The sequence below is a fragment of the Babylonia areolata genome, chromosome 14 (genome assembly GCF_041734735.1).
Source record: "Babylonia areolata isolate BAREFJ2019XMU chromosome 14, ASM4173473v1, whole genome shotgun sequence".
NCBI lineage: Eukaryota > Metazoa > Mollusca > Gastropoda > Neogastropoda > Buccinidae > Babylonia > Babylonia areolata.
Window position 1 is genome coordinate 15,324,476 of NC_134889.1, and position 20,528 is coordinate 15,345,003.

Sequence of the window (20,528 nt, forward strand, 5' to 3'; positions counted from 1 at the left end):
TTTACTTCTTTTTTTTCTTTTTTTTTAATCAAACTCAATGTAGTTACCAAAAGAAATGAAAAGAAAAAAAAGGGTCTGATCACCAGGAATGATGCTTCAAATTTCTATTAAAAAATAAAAAAATAAACTGAAACACAGATTTAAACATATTTATCAAATACACAGGAGAGTTGCACACACACATACACGTTCCTTAAAGAAAAAAAATTGTTTCAAAAGATTTTTGTTATACTGAGGGAGTGAAGGAAGGAGTGGGAGCAAGGGTAAGAGAAAGGGGATGAGAGAGATAGAGGGAGAGAGATGGAAGGAGGGAGATGGAGCGAGAGGGAGAGAGATGGAGGGAGAGGGAGAGAGATGGAGGGAGGGAGATGGAGGAGGAGGGAGAGATGGAGGGAGGGAGATGGAGCGAGAGAGATGGAGGGAGGGAGATGGAGCGAGAGAGATGGAGGGAGGGAGATGGAGCGAGAGAGATGGAGGGAGAGAGATGGGGCGAGAGGGAGAGAGATGGAGGGAGGGAGATGGAGCAAGAGGGAGAGAGATGGAGGGAGGGGGAGAGATGGAGGGAGGGGGAGAGAGATGGAGCGAGGGGGAGAGGGAGGGAGGGAGGGAGAGAGATGGAGGGAGAGAGATGGAGGGAAAGAGAGAGAGATGGAGGGAGGGAGAGATAGAGACAGACAAGGAGAGAGAGAGGAGGGGGTTGGGGGGGGGGGGGGAGAGACTGAGAAGAGGAAGAGAGAGAGACAGGAAGAGAAACAGAGCGAACCAACCTGTAAGAAATGTGGGCACAGAAAACCAGCACACTTGGAGTGATCATGCCCTCAAACGAAAGAAAACATACGCACGAATGCATGTGCACAAATGCAAACACTTACAAACATACAGACACACACAAACAAATAATATACAGACACACAAATATGTACGTACACACATACAGGCAACATCCCAAAACAGTCAAACATCTTGAGAACCTTATCCAACAAAAAAACAAAAGATTTTTTTTTCTAATGGAATCAATAACTGGCAATGTGTGGATTTCAAAACAACGAAAATATATATCTGAAAAAAAAAAAAAAAAAACCGAACAAAGGAAAACTTTACAAAATGAACAAAAAAACACAAAAATAAACAGATGGCAAAATCAGGCTGGTGTAAACTATTCTTTGTATGGCATAATTATAATTGTTTAAAAAACAAACAACAAAAGGCACAAAATCACAGTGGTGTAATTCGATCCTATAACTCAGGTGCAAAAAGCGCAAACACATCAAACAGCAAAAACAAAATTTAACAATGGAGTAAAAGTTAAATAACTGCTGATAATTCTACCATACTTCAAATCAATGCATGCACAAAACAAAACAAAAAAAACAACAAAAATTTATAAAAGAACAAAAAATGAACCGCAACAACAACAAAACACAAGAAAACAAAAAAATGCTTAAACAACAGCAACCACAACCTTGTCATCTGAAAAAAGTATCCAAACCAAAAATATCACAACATGACCACACACCTCAGACAATCTTCTCACTCTTCTCATCTATGCAAATGCACACTTCCACTTGTTGGTATAGTAATGTTACTGACCAAAAACAAAAACAAGACAAAAAATTGGAGGGAAAATAACACTATCATCAAAAAAAAAAAAAAAAAAACAAAAAAACCCATATCACCGTCATTCACATACACAGAGCCTGTCCAAACTGCTGGCTCTGAGGACAACAGTTTCGCAAACAGGTTTCAGTTTCAGTTTCAGGGAAGCGTCAAATTTGGCCTGCAGAGTGTTCCACATATCGCAACACCACATCTGCAGACAAAAAAAACCCACAAAAAAACCCACAAAAAAACCCAAAGAGAGACAAAGCCCGACCTGCTCATAACAAACCTAGCGTGCATGTCAGGACAGAAAAAAAAAAGAAAAAAGAAAAGATAATTATGGATAAAAGGGGTTACCCTGTCGTTCACAGTCTTTTCTTTTTAATTTTCAACAACTGACACAAAATGGCACTGCAACAACTAAAAAAAAAAAAAAAAAAAAGCAAAAAAAACACAAAAAAACATGGATAATTCAAAACAAAAGGGACAACCTCTCATTCACACAGGGTTGGGGGGTTTTTCCCACCTACACAATCCAATCACTCACATGACAGTTTTTCCACGTCTAAAGTGACAAAGAGACAGTGAGTCAAAACAAAAGGTATAACCTCTCCTTCACACAGGGTTGTTGCTTTTTTTCCCACCTACACAATCCAATCGCTCACGTGACTGTTTTTTTTTTCAAGTCTAAAGTGAGAAAGAGACAGTGATCCTTTCGGCTGATGAGACAAGACAAGGGCGGGCGGGTGGGTGGTGAGGGTGTGTGGAAACGTGGAGGCTGAGGAAGGATCAGGATAAATCACAAGGTGAAGAAGACGATGAGGAGGATGACGATGCCGATGAACAGAAGACTTATTGCACACCACTGCCGACGATCTGTTGAAGAGAGAGAGAAAGAAAGAAGAAAAAAAAAAAGGTCAATATTTGCACTTGTCAGGAAATGATCTGCAACAGAGAGACAGACAGACAGACAGAGACAGAGAGAGACAAGACATGACAAGACAAGACAAAATCTTTATCATTGAGGGTAACAGATAAGCAAGTAACTTTTTTCTTTCTTTTTTTTCTTCTTTTTTTGCTGCCCCATCATCTGCACTGTTTCAGTGGCACTACTCCCACGCCGCTCATTTAGATTCCCCCATACACGGCCACAACCGGGTTCGTCTGTCACAGTCCCAGCATGGGCAGTCCACAGGAAACCATTGATGTTAGGTTGCCAAGAGGCCACACACCAGAGGAGACGCTGCACTGCTCCTGAGTCACTTCGGTGGTGTTCAGTGGTGCCTGTTCTGATCTAACGTATTTAGGACACCACCTACTAAGCCCCTACTAATGACAATAATGGTTTAGTCGCGGAGCCAGACTGAGTGAGTGTCCTCACAGAGTGGAGACCGCCACCATGTCCCTCAAACAACAGCCTCCCATGAATCTGCTGACACTGAAGACATTGACAGGACTCACCCCAAGCACGGAAGTGGAGGGGTATCGAAACTGAGGTCACCATGAGAGCAGGGCATGAAAGGACACAGACTTTGAGTTTTGTTTATATTAATGATGATGAAGGAACAGGTGGAGGAGGATGACAATGTTGCTATGGAGGTCCATTCTGGTTTGGGACTACGTGACAAGGCTGTACTCTACGCTTCCTGTCATAATGATATCCTGGCGTTAACCAGGCCCGAGATACAGACACTTGCAGTGTTGGTCAGGTAATTAGAGCAACACACCCAAAGACGCATCCTTGAAGTGGATGACACTCAACTGTGTGGTCCCAGTCTGCCCATTTAAGCCCACAGCACACTCAACTCTGGGTAGGAGCCGACCTCGGGCTGAAAAACCCGCCTCTGCTGGGATTCGAACCCGCGTCCTCCCAGCCGTCAAGTAACATGCTTCTTTACATCCAGCCCTTGCCATACTGAGGGAATAAAGCTAAAGAAGCGAAAATGAGTAAAACTTAAAGGAAGAAAAAGTTGCTCATTCATTTTTCGGTTTTGTTTGTCGATGAGCATTTGTCTTTTTAAATGTTATATTTATCTTACTGAATATTCTCCTCTTTATAATGACTGAAACGTACACATACACGCGTGCATGTGAGCACACACACTCACACACACGTGTGCACACACACACACATAACGATGCATGCATGCACACGGATACACACACACACACAGACGCACACATACACAAATTCACCTCCCCAGCAACCCCTATCCTATCTCTCCAACTCCTCTCACACCCTCTCCCCCATCCATCCACCATCACCTTTATACCATACATACACTAACCCAACCCCCTGCACTCTCTCCCTCCCACCCCCCACTCCCACACACACACATACACACAAACACATACTGATACACAACACAAACATGCACACACACACACACACACACAAACACACACACACACACACACGCACACACACACACACGCACACACACACAACACACAACCCATCCACCCAGCATCCCTTACCTAATGACATGACGGCTGTCACTCTCTTCACAGCCCGACTCAGTGTCGTCTCCGGCTGTTCCACCTCTTGACCCAGTTCGTCCAGCAAACTACAATAGACACAATTCTTAACTCTCTCCATACGAACGACAAAAGAGACAACGTTAACAGCGTTTCATGACAATTACCATCATCAAAATATTGCAAGCGGAAAGCTCTTATACTGAAGAGGTGAATGTTGACAAAGAATACCACAGTTCTCACGACGGAAGCTAAAGGTTGGGTCATTCAGATACCCACTGGACATCCGAGGGGTCTGTGTAGAGGAGAAGAGAGGACTGGCCGTACTGAGTGAGTTAAACATTTCCCAAAATAAGTCGATTGACATTCAGAAAGAAAAAAAAAAAACAACCACCACCAAAAACAACCAAAATACAGCTGAAAGTGACGTGATTGTTGTCAGTTTATATCTGTAAATGCAAATAAAAAATCTCATTAGTTTGTTATACCATTCACAACCCAAGCATGGACATGTAAGTGAGCAACTGTCCAAGTAATGACAAACTACAAACTAACTATTCAGAGCCTTTTTTGTGCTCACTGAACCAAACTCGGATGAAAGAAAAATGAGACCAAATGTGTGCCGTCAGTAGACAGCTTTGTGGCATTGGGAAAGCCCTTTGTCTATGCCATCATCTCACTGCTTGTAGGCTGGAAACTGGTTAAGGAGAAAACAAAAATCACAAAAAATTTCATAACACAAATTCAGAACACAAAATTTTCAGAAATGATTACTGACAAGCTGGGTTGGTACGCAACTTTTTTTTCTTTTCTTAATACCCCTTCAGTGCCAGGGGTAAAAACAGTAGAAACTGGTGTTTCCAGCCATAAAACAATATCCAAAACAATAAGCCTAGAACTGAGAAAATGGTCTGGAGATATACCATTCTAGATAAACTGTGTGAATTTTCAGCCTTCAAGAGCTATTCCCCTTTCTGATGACATCATCAGTGATGTCACTATGCACATACCTGATACATTCTATGGTGCTCAAGGGGTGTACTACAAAGACTTGGTTCACACAGCGAACGGTCAGCCACTTCGCGGCCACCTCTCTGGGAGTGCTGTTTGAATTTCCTGACACTGCAAGTGTTTGCATCTCTCAGTCCTGGCTGACGTTGGGATACAGTATGAAAGGAAGCACAGAGGACAGTTTTATCGTGCAGTTCCCGATCTAAAAGGACCTCCACAGCAGCAACATCATCACCCTCCTCACCATCATTCATCATGGTGCTCTCATGGTGACCTCAGTCTTGATGTGGTCGGTAGTTTCCTGTCCAAGTCTTCAGTGTCGGCAGATTGATCGTGGCACTGTCGCTGGACGGGCGTGGCAACCATCTTCACTCCTGGGGGCCACTCTCACTTAGTCTGGGTTCACGACTGAGTGACTACTGTCCTCTGTAGGAGGCCTGTCGGGTGGTGTCCTGCATATGTTGGATCAGAGCGGGCACCACTGAAGGGAATCACCAGCAGTGCAGGGTCCCCTCTTGTGCGTGGCCTCCTGACAACCTGATATCCATTGCTCCTGTGGCCTGCTGGTGTTGGGACTACGGAAGACACACCTGGGTGCGACTATGTTTGGAGCCTCAATACGAGTGGTGTGGTAGTAACACAGGCAAGCCTACCCCAAAAAGGAAATTTTCTTCCTAAAATTATGTTTAAGTAACATACTTACCGTGACCCACTAGTGCAGACTCCAGCAGGGGTCTGATTCCTGTCCTGTGCAAACTACTATCCGCCTATGCGGAGAAAAAAAAAGTAGCTACGGCCGATAACCTCCCGTAGTAGGTTACCTCCCCATTGCATCCCTGACTAGCGCCCTCTTTTTCCGGCAGCCATCTTGACTCCTGCTCCTGTGCTCTGCATACGGCTAAGTTTTTTCATACTTTCTGCCTGTCTATCGATTCTTTGTCGCTGTCTTTTTGTGTCCGATCATAATTAACAACAGGCCACAAAATAACCTGGCTCAACTGGGCGATCGAGCTAAGATTAAGCTGGAATCACAATCGACCGGTGGACACTCTGGGCCCTCCACCTCTGGCTCTGTCTCCAAGTAGAACCCTCCACCTCCTCCACTGCCTCTGCTCCCTCCGGTCGACTCCATTCCTCCACCACCTCCTCCGTCTACTCCGGTGGCTTCTCAAGGTTCGAGGTATGATTCCCAGGTCAGTAGTATCGTTTCTCATCAGACAGTCGATCTGCGCTCGGTCTCAACACACTCTGCGTCTTCTCGGCCCTGCCAGTCGGCAGTGCTTGAGTCACCCTCCTCTATCATTTTCAGGACCATCTCAGCAAACATACACAGTTGGTGCTTACCCGCATGCGCATTGGTCTTGCCGAATTTACCTCGCCAGTGACGGAAATCGAGCAGATTTCACAAAATGGCTACGGTACTGTTCAGACAGTTCCGGCTATTCAAGCAGTGGCTTCAGTAATATTCAGCAGCATTTCCGTAAGTCTTAACGAAGTGTCTTCAGCAATGGTCGGAAAGCCAAAAAGGGTACACTTGGACCCACTAGATACTTCAGGAAAAAATGGTATGGTCAGATTTTTTTTCTATTTTCTGGGACATGCAGCAAATATATATATTTCCAGGAACCCTGTCCATTTCATCAATTTTCCAGGACAAATACAGGCCCTCCGTAACGGTAGGCATGCCTGGTAACACTACAGGAACAAAGGCAGATGATGAGATTGAAAAAAAAAGAATGAAAGAAAAAACAATTTAAACCAAACACTATGCTGCAATGATGTGCAAAAGGATGCAGCCACTCACGCGCTCTGATCCTCCATTTCGTTGCTGTTCTGATGACTCAGGTTTCTGGATACACCGGCACCAGTGCCTACTCTCTCCAGGTGACTCTCCTGAGGCTCGATGAGAGCCTGCAACACCGCCAAATGTACACCAAACATTTAGTTTTTTATTTGTATTTCTTTTTATCACAACAGATTTCTCTGTGTGAAATTCAGGCTGCTTTCCCGAGGGACTGCGTGTCACTACACTACAGCGCCACCCATTAAAAAAAAAAAATTTCCTGTGTGCAGTTTTATTTGTTTTTCCTATCAAAGTGGACTTTTCTACATAATTTTGCCAGGAACAACCCTTTTGTTGCCGTGGGTTCTTTTACATGCACTAAGTGCATGTTGCACACGGGACCTTGGTTTATCGTCTCATCCAAATGACTAGCGTCCAGACCACCATTCAAGGTCTAGTGGAGGGAGAGAAAATATTGGCGGCTGAGCCGTGATTCGAACCAGCGCGATCAGATTCTCTCGCTTCCTAGGCGGACGCGTTACCTCTAGGCCATCACTCTGAAAGCCTCTGAGTGTCTGTGAGTGTGAGGGTCTGGGTTCAATTCCTGCTCTCCTGCTTTCTCAGCAGTTTGACTGAGTGTCTAGTCATTCGGATGAGATGATAAACAGAGGTTCTGTGTGCAGCACATACCTGGTGCACAGAAAAGAGCCCATGGCAACAAAAGGGTTGCCCTTTGGCAAAATTCTGTAGAAGAAATCCATTCTGATGGGTACACAAATAGAGAGAGACAGAGACAGACAGACAGACAGAGAGAGAGAGATGCAAGCACTCAAGGCCTGACAAAGCATGATAGGTTATGCTGCTGATCAGGCTTCTGCCAAGTAGACATGGTGTAACATATTCATAAGGATTTGTCTGAACACAGAGACACCTCCGTGAGAAACACAAACTGAAACTGAACGGTACAATGTCACTCAAACAGAGCCCCCACCCCCTGCACATAACCATGGGCATCCTAGCTTGCTTTGACACAGTCGAAGTGCCATCAGTCCCACAAGTCACTAAAACTGTCAGGTTGACCGTCAGCCTGGACAAACACATTCATCATGCTTTCATATTGCACAGCAGGCACGTAGACGGGGTTTTGAATGACAAAACTCCAATGCACACACACACATACACACACACACACACACACGCACACACATACACACACACACACACACACACACACACACACACACACAAAGAGATGTACGCACAAACAGATACAGAAACACACTAACAGACACAAACACATTTTTTCCTACACATGTTAAACATAATAACAACAACAACAATGATAATAATAAAACACAATAACAATAACAAGACAAGAAGGAGAAAAGGGAGGAGGAGAAGGTGTGGAAGGAGAAGAAGGAGAAGGACAAAATAATAATAATAATAATAATAAGAAGAAGAAGAAGAAGAAGAAGAATAACAGGACCAGATCATCAATGATGATGATGATGATGAATGATGCTGATGATGACGATGACGGTGATGATGGTTATGATATTAAGAAGAAGAAGAAAAAGGAAGAAGAAGAACAAGAAGAAGAAGGAGATCACAGTTTTGATTTTCTTCAGCGCAGTACCCTACTCTACACTGAGGATCAGCTCACCATGTTTCACAGTAAACATAAGAATCAAGCATTCTAACACACACACACTCAGCAACACATGCAAATATACAAGTACACAGACACAGACACACAAGTCTGTTTCAGTTTCAGTTTCAGTAGCTCAAGGAGGCGTCACTGCGTTCGGACAAATCCATATACGCTACACCACATCTGCCAAACAGATGCCTGACCAGCAGCATAACCCAACGTGCTTAGTCAGGCCTTGAGAAAAAATAAATAAATAAAAAAATTAAAAAAAATATATATATATAGATAAGCTTACATAAATAAATAAATAAATAATAATTATGGGGAAAAAAAGAAAAAAAAAGGAAAGAAAAGAAAAAGACAGACACACAAATACACACACACAATGCAATGATGTTCAAGATGACTCAAGATTACTCCAGTGAGTTAATTTTTTACCTTCATCCTTAAAGTCTGTAACACACATCAGAAGCTGCTTGCATTATTATGTTTCTGTACAGGGGAATCACCGGAACCACTGTTCTGCATGAAATCTTGGTAATATCTATGTTTTGTTTTTCTTCCATTAGATCCTTCATGTAATTTAAGGCTGTGGAAAAGGAAAGTTATCTGACATTTTTGGGGACATTCTTTTTCTTGAACGAAATCATGGCAAGGTTAGGCTTTGAATAATACATTTTGACACTGATAGTTTTCATTGTTCAGAGAGTGACACTGCATGTCACACTGTGTCTCTTTACACACACTGCACACACCTACACCCCCCCCCCCCAAACACACACACACAGACACTACACACATAGACTCACACACTCACTTCCCTACACACACAGAGTACACAAACCCCAACACATCAACACACACAGAGTACACACACAAACACACACACATACACACACGCACACACACCACACACACACTACAAACACACACACACACAAAAACACAACACACACACTACACACAAAACACACACACATGCCCCCACACACAGAGTACACTCACCCACATGCACAGAGTACACAAACACATACACATACAAACACACACACGCACACACACACACACACTGCACACACACACCACACACAAAAACACTACACACACACACTCACACACTACATACAAAACACACACAAACTTACACACACACAAACTTACACACACATACACACCAAACACACTACACACAAAACACACACAAGCTTACAGTAACACACACACACACACAACCACCACCACCCCTCCCACCCTCTACACCCCTCCTCCTCCCCCACCCCCACCCCCCCACACACACACACGCACAACCTGCTGCTGACTGGCTTCCACAGACTCCTGACAGGTGGGCTCTGTGGGCGTGTCCAGCCGTGCATAGTGGTCCGCTCTGATGGGCAGTCCCAGGCCATTGGACGACACCATTCCCTACCGCAACACCGACAATCCTCAGTTTCAGTTTCTCATCAGTGCATTCATATACACACACATATATATATATTACACATATCTGTATCTATATTTTATATATATATTCACATATATCTACATCCACATACACTACACCACATCTGCTAGAAAGATGCCTGACAGCAGCACCTGCTGCAACACTGACAATCCTCAGTTTCAGTTTCTCAAGAAGGCATCCATGCATTCATATAAATCCACATACATTACACCACTTGTGCTAGGAAGATCCTGACGGCAGCATAACCCATCACGCTTAGTCAGGCCTTGAGCGCATGCAAATATACATGTATGTATTTGTGTACCTACCGGTATCAGAGTGGATTTCCTTAACAAAATTTTGCCAGGGGATAGCACTTTTGTCACCATGGGTTCTTTTTCCATGTGCCAAGTACAAGCCCACACAATCCACATTATTCACTGTGCTTGTGTACTTTGTATGATAACAATATTTCTAACCAATGCAGGCTTTTTTTTTCTTTTGCTTTTTTTTTTTTTTTTTTTAATGGGTGGCATACTCAGTGTAGTGACGTGCTCTCCCTGGGGAGAGCAGCCCAAATTTCACACAGTGAAATCTGTTTTGACAAAAAAGAGTGATATAATATAATAATGCAATAATAAATATAAATATATATTACATCCACTGATAATAACTGAAACATCTATCCACCAACAATTCTAGTTCTGTTTACTGGTAATTACCAAGACTTCTATCCAACAACACTTTCAATCCATTGACAATCTCACCAACACTTCTTTCCACAAATACTTTTATCCAGTGAAATTAGCCAACCCTTCTACCCACCAACACTTCTATCCAGTGATAACAACCGACACTTCTATCCATCAATACTTCTATCCATTGACTGGTAACAGCCAACACTTCTATCCACTGACACTTCTGTCTAACAACACTTCTATTCATTGATAATAACTGACACTTCTACCCGCCAACACTTCTATCCACTGATAATTAGCCAACACTTCTATCCACTGGCACTTCTACCCACAACACTTTTAACCAATGATAATAATCAACACTTCTATCCACCAACACTTCTATTCCTTGACAACAACCAACACTTCTAAGTTCTATCCATCAACAATTTTATCCACTGATGATATCCAACACTTCAGTTCAGTGATAATAAGTTAAATAACCATCACTTCAATCCACTGATAATAACTGACTTCTAATCTATCCACCAACACTTCTTTCCAATGACAATAAGTGACCAAACACCAATCAAATAATATAAAAACCAACACTTCTATTCAATGATAATCATAATGACCCCCGCTTCTGTCCAGTGATAACCAAAACTTCTATCCACTTACACTCCTATCCAATGATAATAACTAACACACCCATCCCATGATAATAACTGACACATCCAACCAATGATACCACCACTTCTATCCACTTACACTTCTATCCAATGATAATAACTAACACATCCAACCAATGATAATAACCAACACATCCATCCAATGATACCACCACTTTTATCCACTCTTCCTATTAGTAGACAATTACCAACTGTCTTATCAGTTGCTGATAACTTAATAAGCAACAATATCATCACTTGATGAATAAGCTACCGTTATGACTGGATCAGCTGCTAATATATGCTTGGCCCCTAATTCAAACACTAAAATATACTAAAAAAAAAATATATTCTTTCATTCTCATGCACACAAAAACATAAAATATCTTTGAATATGTATGCAGACATTACTGTAAAATACACATGTATTCACAGTCACACAAAACATTTCTTGCATACATGTTCATTCATAAGCAGAATGATACATTGACTCAAGCACACAAAAACATACAAATAAATGAATGCGAACAAATATATGTTCATTCATAAACAGAATGAATCAATGATACACTACTCAAGCACACAAAAACATACCAAAAAAATGCATGCGAACAAATCAGACACTTACAAGCACACACGTATGAACATTCACTCATTTTCATGTTCCTACACACATTTAAGCACATTGTATGCACATTTATCAAACACAGACACACACACACACACACACACACACACACACACACACACACACACACACACACCCGCCTCGCACACAGACACAGAACACATGACCTGTCTACTGCAATTCTCTTGTGTACCACTACACACACACACACACACACACACACACTGCACACACACACAAATACACCTAGCACACAGACACAGAACACATAACCTGTCTACTGCTGTTCTCATGTGTACCACCGATATGGATTTCCCATGTAGCTACCATCTTATTCTTAGGACGTTTGATACAGTTGCACACGGGTCATTCTTCTGTGCTGGTCACACAAATTGGCAATGAGAGGCAAAAATTTAAAGTGGTTTAATACAGTTTATTCTGGTTGTTTAATAATCTAAATCCTTCATATCTTCAGGCAAAATTGGAAGAAAACAATAAAAGTAACTTAAGTCCAAGAGTATGGATAATCTAGGGACGTGAATGTCAAAAACGCTTGTGACACTGTGACTCAAAGTGCTTCACAGTAAAATAAAATGGGCACAAAAATGCGAAGGTAGCAATTAAATTTCCTTTGAAGACTTTTAATACACTTGAGAAGAAAAACAAAACAAATATCAATGCATTCTTTTCATATACACATTTTCAGTATACATGGGAATTCAATGCAAAACATGTTACAGCTCTGGTAAAACTTTGTTTCCAGCATTTAAACAGAACTTACTTGAAATGAAATAATACTATGTCAAGCACACCATAAAATTAAAGAAGCACGGTGATTTTCAACATACACAACAAACTGATATTCTCAGAGTTGCTGGACAATAAATCTAATGGGATAACGGGTGTGACTTCACATAATTTACAAAAAAGAATCATAATTCACACGCTGAACATTGTATAATTATGTGTTCAAATCTTTATTCTTCTCTTTTCAGACTGTTTTTCACAGGTTCATAATGTCTGATGTCATTTTTCAATGGAAGCTGTGTTGGTTGAAATTTAAAAAAAAAAAAAAAAAAAGCCACTTTTTCAGTGGAGTCACATAGTACAAGCTTGACCGTAACTGGTAACATAGCAAACAAAATGGCTGAAAAAGTGAAATCGATCAATTAAGTTGATTTATAGGAAAGAAAGTTGATCAACTAAAATCATCTCAACGGTTGATGAGCCAAAAAGGTCATCAAATTTTCAGGATTTGATCTGCCGTTAATGATTGTACCCTGCCATCACTGATCAACCCTTTGTTGTCAGAAAGACTCAAGGGAGTTATCTGACTGGAAAATCCAGTTTGGTAACGTCTCAAATCTATTTTGGGGATACTGAAGAAGGATATCTTCCAGCCAGTCCGATTGTTTTCTTGATTTTATTGGGAAGAAAAACGTCCACTGTTAGGCTCAAGAAAGAGGGGAAGAAGACTCATGACGCGCATGACAAACAGAATACTGAACGCCCATTCTATTTGACTGAATATTTAAGGCCAGATGCGGTAGTGAAATTTTGACCAAAATCATGATTTTTTGTGATTTTCGTCTTTTCGCATAATTTGCTTCTTCAACATCTAATCTTTATAGTCCGTTTCACCTGGGTACTATATTCACTTAAAAAAAGCTTCAAACAGCATCAACATGTGTGATTTCTTGTGAGTACAAGCACATCTCTTTCTTTTCCTGTTTTCTCAGTTTTGTGTTTTGTCCTCGTAATACCATTTTTCAAAATGCTAATGCTCAAAAACTTTAAAAGATAGCATGTTCAAACTTAGTACTTTATTTCTTTATGTATTCATCTTTATTATAGTACAGTGGTTTGTATAGTACTAGTAAAAGAATGAATATACACTCATTTGAAAAAAAATTATGTCAAGGAATTTATACTCATTTCAACAACAACAACAAAAAAAAGTATTTATTCAAATTCCAAAATGCCACTGCACTATAATAAAGAAAAAATACAAATAAATCAAATAAAACAAACAGAAATAACATATCTATAAAGGTACCGAAGTTATAAGCTTTTAATATTTTTGTTTGTCGGCCATTTTGGATTCGTTTCCATGGAAACCGTCACGACAAATTGCACAAAATGACCTTTTTAGACATGTTTAGTCCAATATCTTTGCATACCATGTCACAGAAAGCCATAAACTTCAAGTTTGTTTCATACGTTTTTGTACTACCATGTCTGGCCTTTAAGCAAATCTGCTGGAATATCCGTATGACAGTGTATGATATCGATATCAATAACGCTGCAGCCATATAAATTTTCATTTGGGTTTTGTTTGTTGAGTAAGTCTGTGTTGAACACTCAGGACAAATGTGACAACAACAATGTCAAAAAAATAAGCTTCAATTGATGTCCAGTATTATAAAATTAATGACTGTGACTGTGTTTTCAAGACGTCAAGCTAAGGTTTCTCCTTTTGTTTATCTGTTCAGATACATAAAGTGAACTTTATTCAAACTTTTAGTTAGTGTTCAAAATGAGGCAGGGTTTGTTTTCCTTTGTTCCTGGTCTCTGATTTTGTATGACACTTTGGATATTTTATTTTGCAACATTTTTAACCAAACCTTTGTTTAACAATGTTTCATCATGAGCACACTTTTCAACATGTGCACCACACATACATGTAATCAATAATCACACCAGAACATGTTGATTTCCTGTATAATTTATTCACTGAAAAGAATGACCCCCCCCCTCCCCCCCCCCTCTAGTGACCAGCAATGAAGACTGACCCAGAAACGGATCCACACACACAGTAACACACATTCAATGATACACTCACACACCCTCCGTCACGCACACACACACAAACACACAAACTGAAATTGACACACATACTCACACATGTGTACAAACACACAGTGACACAGATATGCATCATACAATCAACCCACACTGATTTTTACCTGCGCGTTGCCACTGTCATGAGTACCATTCACATGGTTTGTGCCAGGACCGTTCATCTGTCGTCTTAACTCCTGTCAATTTTCACCAAAAGGAAAGTGTGAAAATAATATCATTTGAAATCAAAATGAAAGTAATTCTAACGATAATGATGTCAATAATAGTAATAACAATAGTGAATAATATATGGCATTTATAAAGCATACTTATCAATAATAGAAATAATTTATGAATAATATACGGCATTTATAAAGCACACTTCTTTCAACACACACACACACACACACACACACACACACACGCTAGATGTACACCAAAAAAATACAGTTTCATACACAGTCTGAGGTATTTATATAAAAAAGAAAAGAAACCAAACAAAACAGTGAAAGAATGCTTCCTTGAAAAAGTACAGTATACATATATTTCAGGGCGCTGAAACTGAAACCACACTAGACAACCTATTTCATCTTTCTCTGGCACTTTGAGAAGCTTCACATTCAATGACTGGAGGGTATAAGATGTGCAGAGTGAGGACATGAGATCAATAGGAAGAGTACCATCAAAATGAAAACAGTATCATCAGCAGTGTACCTCAAACTGTGCCCAATATATATTGTTCAAAACAGACACATTATCTGTAATTGCTTGGAGGGGAAATAAATCAACTTGTGTACAATTTGAAAACTTTGCATAAAACTCAAGTCACTTGTTGTAACAAGTACAAACAGATAAACAAAGAAACATTCCAGTGTGCACACATACACATGCACACAAGCAGACACACACATGTATACACAACACACACACACATACATATGTGTGCACACACACACATATGTGCCCCCCCCCCCCCACACACACACACTCCCCCTCCCCACACACGCACGCACGCACGCACACACACACACACACACTCACACACAAATACACACACGCACCCCCCCCCCACCCCCAAACCCCCCGTATCTGTCCTTGGCATCAAACAAAATAATGACTGGACAACATGTAATGTCCAGACTTGACTTGACACGATCACACAAAAAGCCTAAATCAAAACACACAACAGCACGTTACAGAACAATGATAAACAATGAGTGAATCACTCATATGTATCATTACATCACAAAACGTGGGTTATACCTGCACTGCAGCCCTTGTTCGTTCGATGAAGTTTCTGCGATCGTTCAGCTCAAACTCGTCAATCTTGAACTTCTTGGGGTTCTTTTCCACTATACTTGCTGACAGTTAAGGACACCAGTGCTCACGGAATTTTGATAAATGTCAAGCATACGGATGGTAGCTGAGTGGGAGGATATGATCAAGTAGAATAGTGCATGGTGTGGATATATTTCTGACTGAATACAAATAAATTATTCTTTTTCTGCATGCAGGTTTCTTCATGGTCTACAGCTCACACACAGACACAGACACAGACACACACACACACACACACACACACACCACCTCTGCCCCCTCACATACACACACTCCAAGAAAACACACACACAAACACAAACACACACAACCCCCACACACAATCCACACCCACACTCACACTCTAGTCCCTGAAGAAACCACCCCTTATAACCCACAAAAGGCAACACACACACATATATATATATATATATATATATATATATATAAAAAGGGGGGGGATTCCCTAAACACTAAAAATAGACCCAGGATATTGACAGTCTCCTCCAGGTCCTCCAGGTCCCAGTCAATGGAGCGCAAGCTGTTGCGCAGCTCGTTGGTGGTGTACTCTTTTTCCTCTGGCGACACCAACGACAGTTTGTCCTCAATGTCTCGCCACCTCGAGTACAGGCTGCGCGCCATCATCAGAGCTTGCTGGACCTCGCTGTGGAACGACCAACAATCAATCATCATCATAACCATCATTGTTGTTGTTGTTGTCATTGTTGTTCTTACTATTGTTATCATTAACATTATTCTTATTGAAGCTATTTTTATTATAATTATTGTTGTTGCAAGATCACCAGCTGTTGTGGCGAAGTGGTTAGTTTAACGCAAAGTTTTCAAAGACTACTGTACGCAAGTTGATTTATTTCCACTCCAAGCAGTTACAAAATTGGATTTGTACAGAACTTCACAATATACGCTTCTTGAAGCTGAAACTGGTAACTTTTGACACAGTGGTTCATCCTGTGATTGACTGGACTTTTAGAATTATATATTGGGCACAGTTTGAAGATGCAGGTTCAATTCCCAGTGGAAACACTGGAGGTGGGCTTTTTCCAGACCGTGGCCGTCTCCTACCCATAGCTGAGTGTGCTATGGACTTCAATGGGAAACTGACCACACAGCTGATTATCATCCACTTCACTGATGTATCTTTGGGTGTGTTGCCCTAATTTCCTGACCAACACTGCAAGTGTCTGTATCTCTCGGGTCTGGCTGACGGCAGGATATCATGACAGGAAGCACAAACTGACAACGTACAGCCTAGTCATATAGTACCAAACCTAAATCAAAACCAAACCATAGCATGCCCTGCTCCCATGGTGACCTTTGTTTCAATACCCCTCCACTTCAGTGCTTGAGGTGGAGTCCTGTCAAGGTCTTCAGTGTCAGCAGATTCATGGGGGACTGTTGCTGAAGGGACATGGTGGTGGTTTTCACACTTGGGGAAACGCCCACTCAGTCTGGCTCTGCCACTAAGCCATTATTGTTGTCAGCAGGAGCTTAGTAAGTGGTGCCCTTAGTACGTTAAAGCAGAACAGGCACTACAGAACACCAACAGTGACTCAGCATAAGTGCAGGCTCCCCTCTGGTGTGGGGTCTCCTGGTGACCTAGCATCAATGGTTCCCTGCAGACTGCCGAGGCTGGGACTGCGATAGACAAACCAAGGTGTGGTGGCTGTGTAAGGGGGACTTGGAATGAGTGGCTTGGGAGTAATGCGACTGAAGCAGAGCAGATGATGGGGCAGCAAAAAACAACAACAAAAACAAAACACCCTGGCAAAATTCACTTTGACTGGAAAACAAATAAACTTGCATTGTTGCACTTTGCAGACAGATACAAGGAAGAAAAAAAACAGGTGGTACTGAGCTTTATTCACTCTCTTTAAGGAGAACAGTGCAAATTTCAACATGCAGAGAAATATAATGTGAAAAAGAGTAGTAAATTACAAAAGACTGCAATTCGATATTTGTAGAATATATACTGTGTAGTTATTTTATATTTTGTATTTCTTCAGCCTGGTATGATCTCCATTTGCAAGTTAAAAATAAAATGCTGGGGTAAACATTGCACAAAGTCAAAACACAGAAAACAAGAAGTTGTATTCTGTCTGGAGTAGACATGATGAAGTCAAATAATTACTGCAAAGTGCAAAGTCAGTGTTCATCTCATGAGCTTGCATTTAAAATAAATCATTTCCTGCATCTTTTACTGCTTTAGTGCAGACGTTCGAGAACAGTAGGAACCAAAATGTCACGAGGTCAAGAAAAAATCTTTACTGACCTACTTTCTCACTGACTTTTTTCTTGTTTTAATTTTTATCCTTGCTCTTTTTCATCTTTGATCAACAGAAGTGTCTGACAAATTTGTCCCAGGGTCTATTGATTCCTCCTGCAGAAGCAGCATCAGGTATTTTGTCTGGTTTTATATTGATTTGTCACACAACGCTGACATTAAGCATGTTCCGTATTTTGATGGCTGATATGGATTTTAGTGCGAAACAAAGCTTCTCTTCATGACAAGTGTGACCTGTCAACTCACAAACATCTTGTATGTGTGCATGCACACACACACACACACACACACACACACACACACACACACACACACACACACACACACACACACACACACACACACACACACACACACACACAGTACATTTGCATGCACAGACAAACATCTATGAGCACACACATAGCCTCCACTCTCATCTGCTATCAGCTCCAAAATATATACATCATTATATATGTATATTTAAAGATGAAAAGTTTCTTTTATATAGCTTTTAATAAAATGATTTTGCTCTTAGCGCCTGACAATTTACCCCCACTCCCCTACCTCCTGTCCCCCCACCACACACAAACACACACATCATGATTCATACATTTAAAAAAATACAGGTTGGTGCAACTAAGGAACCAAAACTGAAGAAATGTGACAAGACATTTCATCAAGTGTATATTTATACTAAAACTCAATGTGCCTAGTAAACCCCTAAGAACCAATTTGAACATCTAAAACCAAGTGCCTACATCACAATGCCCAAATAATGTAAAACCCAACTACAAGTTGTACAACACCCAAAAGTCAGTCCCACTCTTCCTCCCTCCCATCCACACAAAACCTCAGTAGCACACACTCAACAACTGAAACAAGCATACACCCACACTGGAGACTAATTAATGACAGTTGAGTCTTGAGGTAGCTTTTGAAGGTGGTAATGAACTGGGAGTGTCTTAAAATGTTTACACACAAGTGTGTGTGTGTGTGTGTGTGTGTGTGTGTGTGTGTGTGTGTGTGCATGTGTGTGTGTGTGGTCCTTCTTGAACATATTATGCATATAGTGTATGTTTAACAGAAGCTTCAAAGAGAAGAACCAAATGTAAGAAACAGGAGAGAGTGAAAAATGAATAGCAGTTAGGCAGCTATGGATTAAGCAAGGCAAATCTGAAAAAAAGGAATAAAATAAATGAGGGTGAGACAGTATGGCGCTTTCTGATTCTTTATTGCAATATACATGTATAATACTATATAATATAGCTGTAGCATAAGCCAAATGAGGTGAACGGAGTGTCTCAGTCTTGTCCGAGTTTAAACTTTGACAGATTAACTTATCACCACAAAACCAAACATTTCACAGATCAACAGAACTAGGAAAAGAAGGTCAGACAATTTCCCAAACTTTTTAAAAATATTCTGTTACATCTGAAACATAGATGACAGACTAATTAAGATTGATCAAATTAGTTGTCTGGTCAAGTAATCGAGAGCGCTCTGAAGTAAAACCGAGCAAAACACGATCGTCACAGAAAACAGATTAAACATTTGTCCGTATACTCACTCTCTAACGACAAAAAATGGATCTTGTATAGACATGATGGCAGCTCGAGTGCGTCAGGGTACTTGAAAGGTCGAAAACTTCCAAATAATGAAACTGCGTTGAAAAATCAAAAGACACTCTCGCCAGCCAGATTTACTCGCCTTCCATTTTGCGAGCGGCGTGACGTCACCGGGATTTCTTCTGCTTCCGGGAAATCTCCAGGGTTCGCGTCCGTGGTAACATCTGTGAAAATTTTAATCGTGATGATTTAAGTGTTCAAGATCTACTGACTGAAGTTATTTAACTATAGACTAGACTGTCTCATCTGTTGGTACTATGACAGGATACTTGTGCTTCATAAACTGCTGGGGGAAAAAAAGAAAAGGCACTGGAGTGCAGGAAGAGGCCGGCAGTTGGGAGTGTGTGACTGTGTGCCAGTGCGTGCCACTGAGTGTCCCCGTGAATGCAGGAATCGCACGCGCCCGCGCATGTGTGTGTGTGTGTGTGTGTGTGTGTGTGTGTGTGTGTGTGTGTGTGTGTGTGTGTGTGTGTGTGTGTGTGTCTGTGTCTGTCTGTCTGTCTGTCTGTCTGTCTGTCTGTC

General features: G+C 41.1%; 1 protein-coding gene across 1 annotated transcript; it reads right to left on the reverse strand.

Annotated features, from left to right (window-relative positions):
• Nucleotides 1–1,036: 1,036 nt before the first annotated feature.
• LOC143289619 (syntaxin-6-like) lies at nt 1,037–20,084 on the reverse strand. Its single transcript, XM_076598661.1, has 8 exons — nt 19,949–20,084; nt 16,583–16,761; nt 16,044–16,141; nt 14,906–14,977; nt 9,831–9,944; nt 6,893–6,999; nt 4,078–4,166; nt 1,037–2,475 (listed from the first exon to the last, which is right to left on the reverse strand). The coding sequence occupies exons 1-8, from the start codon at nt 19,981–19,983 to the stop codon at nt 2,399–2,401; spliced, it is 771 nt and encodes a 256-aa protein (XP_076454776.1). The 5' UTR covers nt 19,984–20,084; the 3' UTR covers nt 1,037–2,398.
• Nucleotides 20,085–20,528: the final 444 nt, after the last annotated feature.

What these genes read in the sequence shown, in the direction of transcription:
- LOC143289619 (XM_076598661.1), bottom strand. Translation starts at nt 19,983, where the DNA reads ATGTCTATACAAGATCCATTTTTTGTCGTTAGAGA. An exon ending in GAACAAGGGCTGCAGTGCAG is followed by an intron (nt 14,978 to 16,043) that starts GTATAACCCACG and finishes GAAAATTGACAG; the next exon opens with GAGTTAAGACGACAGATGAA. An exon ending in ATGACAGTGGCAACGCGCAG is followed by an intron (nt 9,945 to 14,905) that starts GTAAAAATCAGT and finishes GTGTTGCGGTAG; the next exon opens with GGAATGGTGTCGTCCAATGG.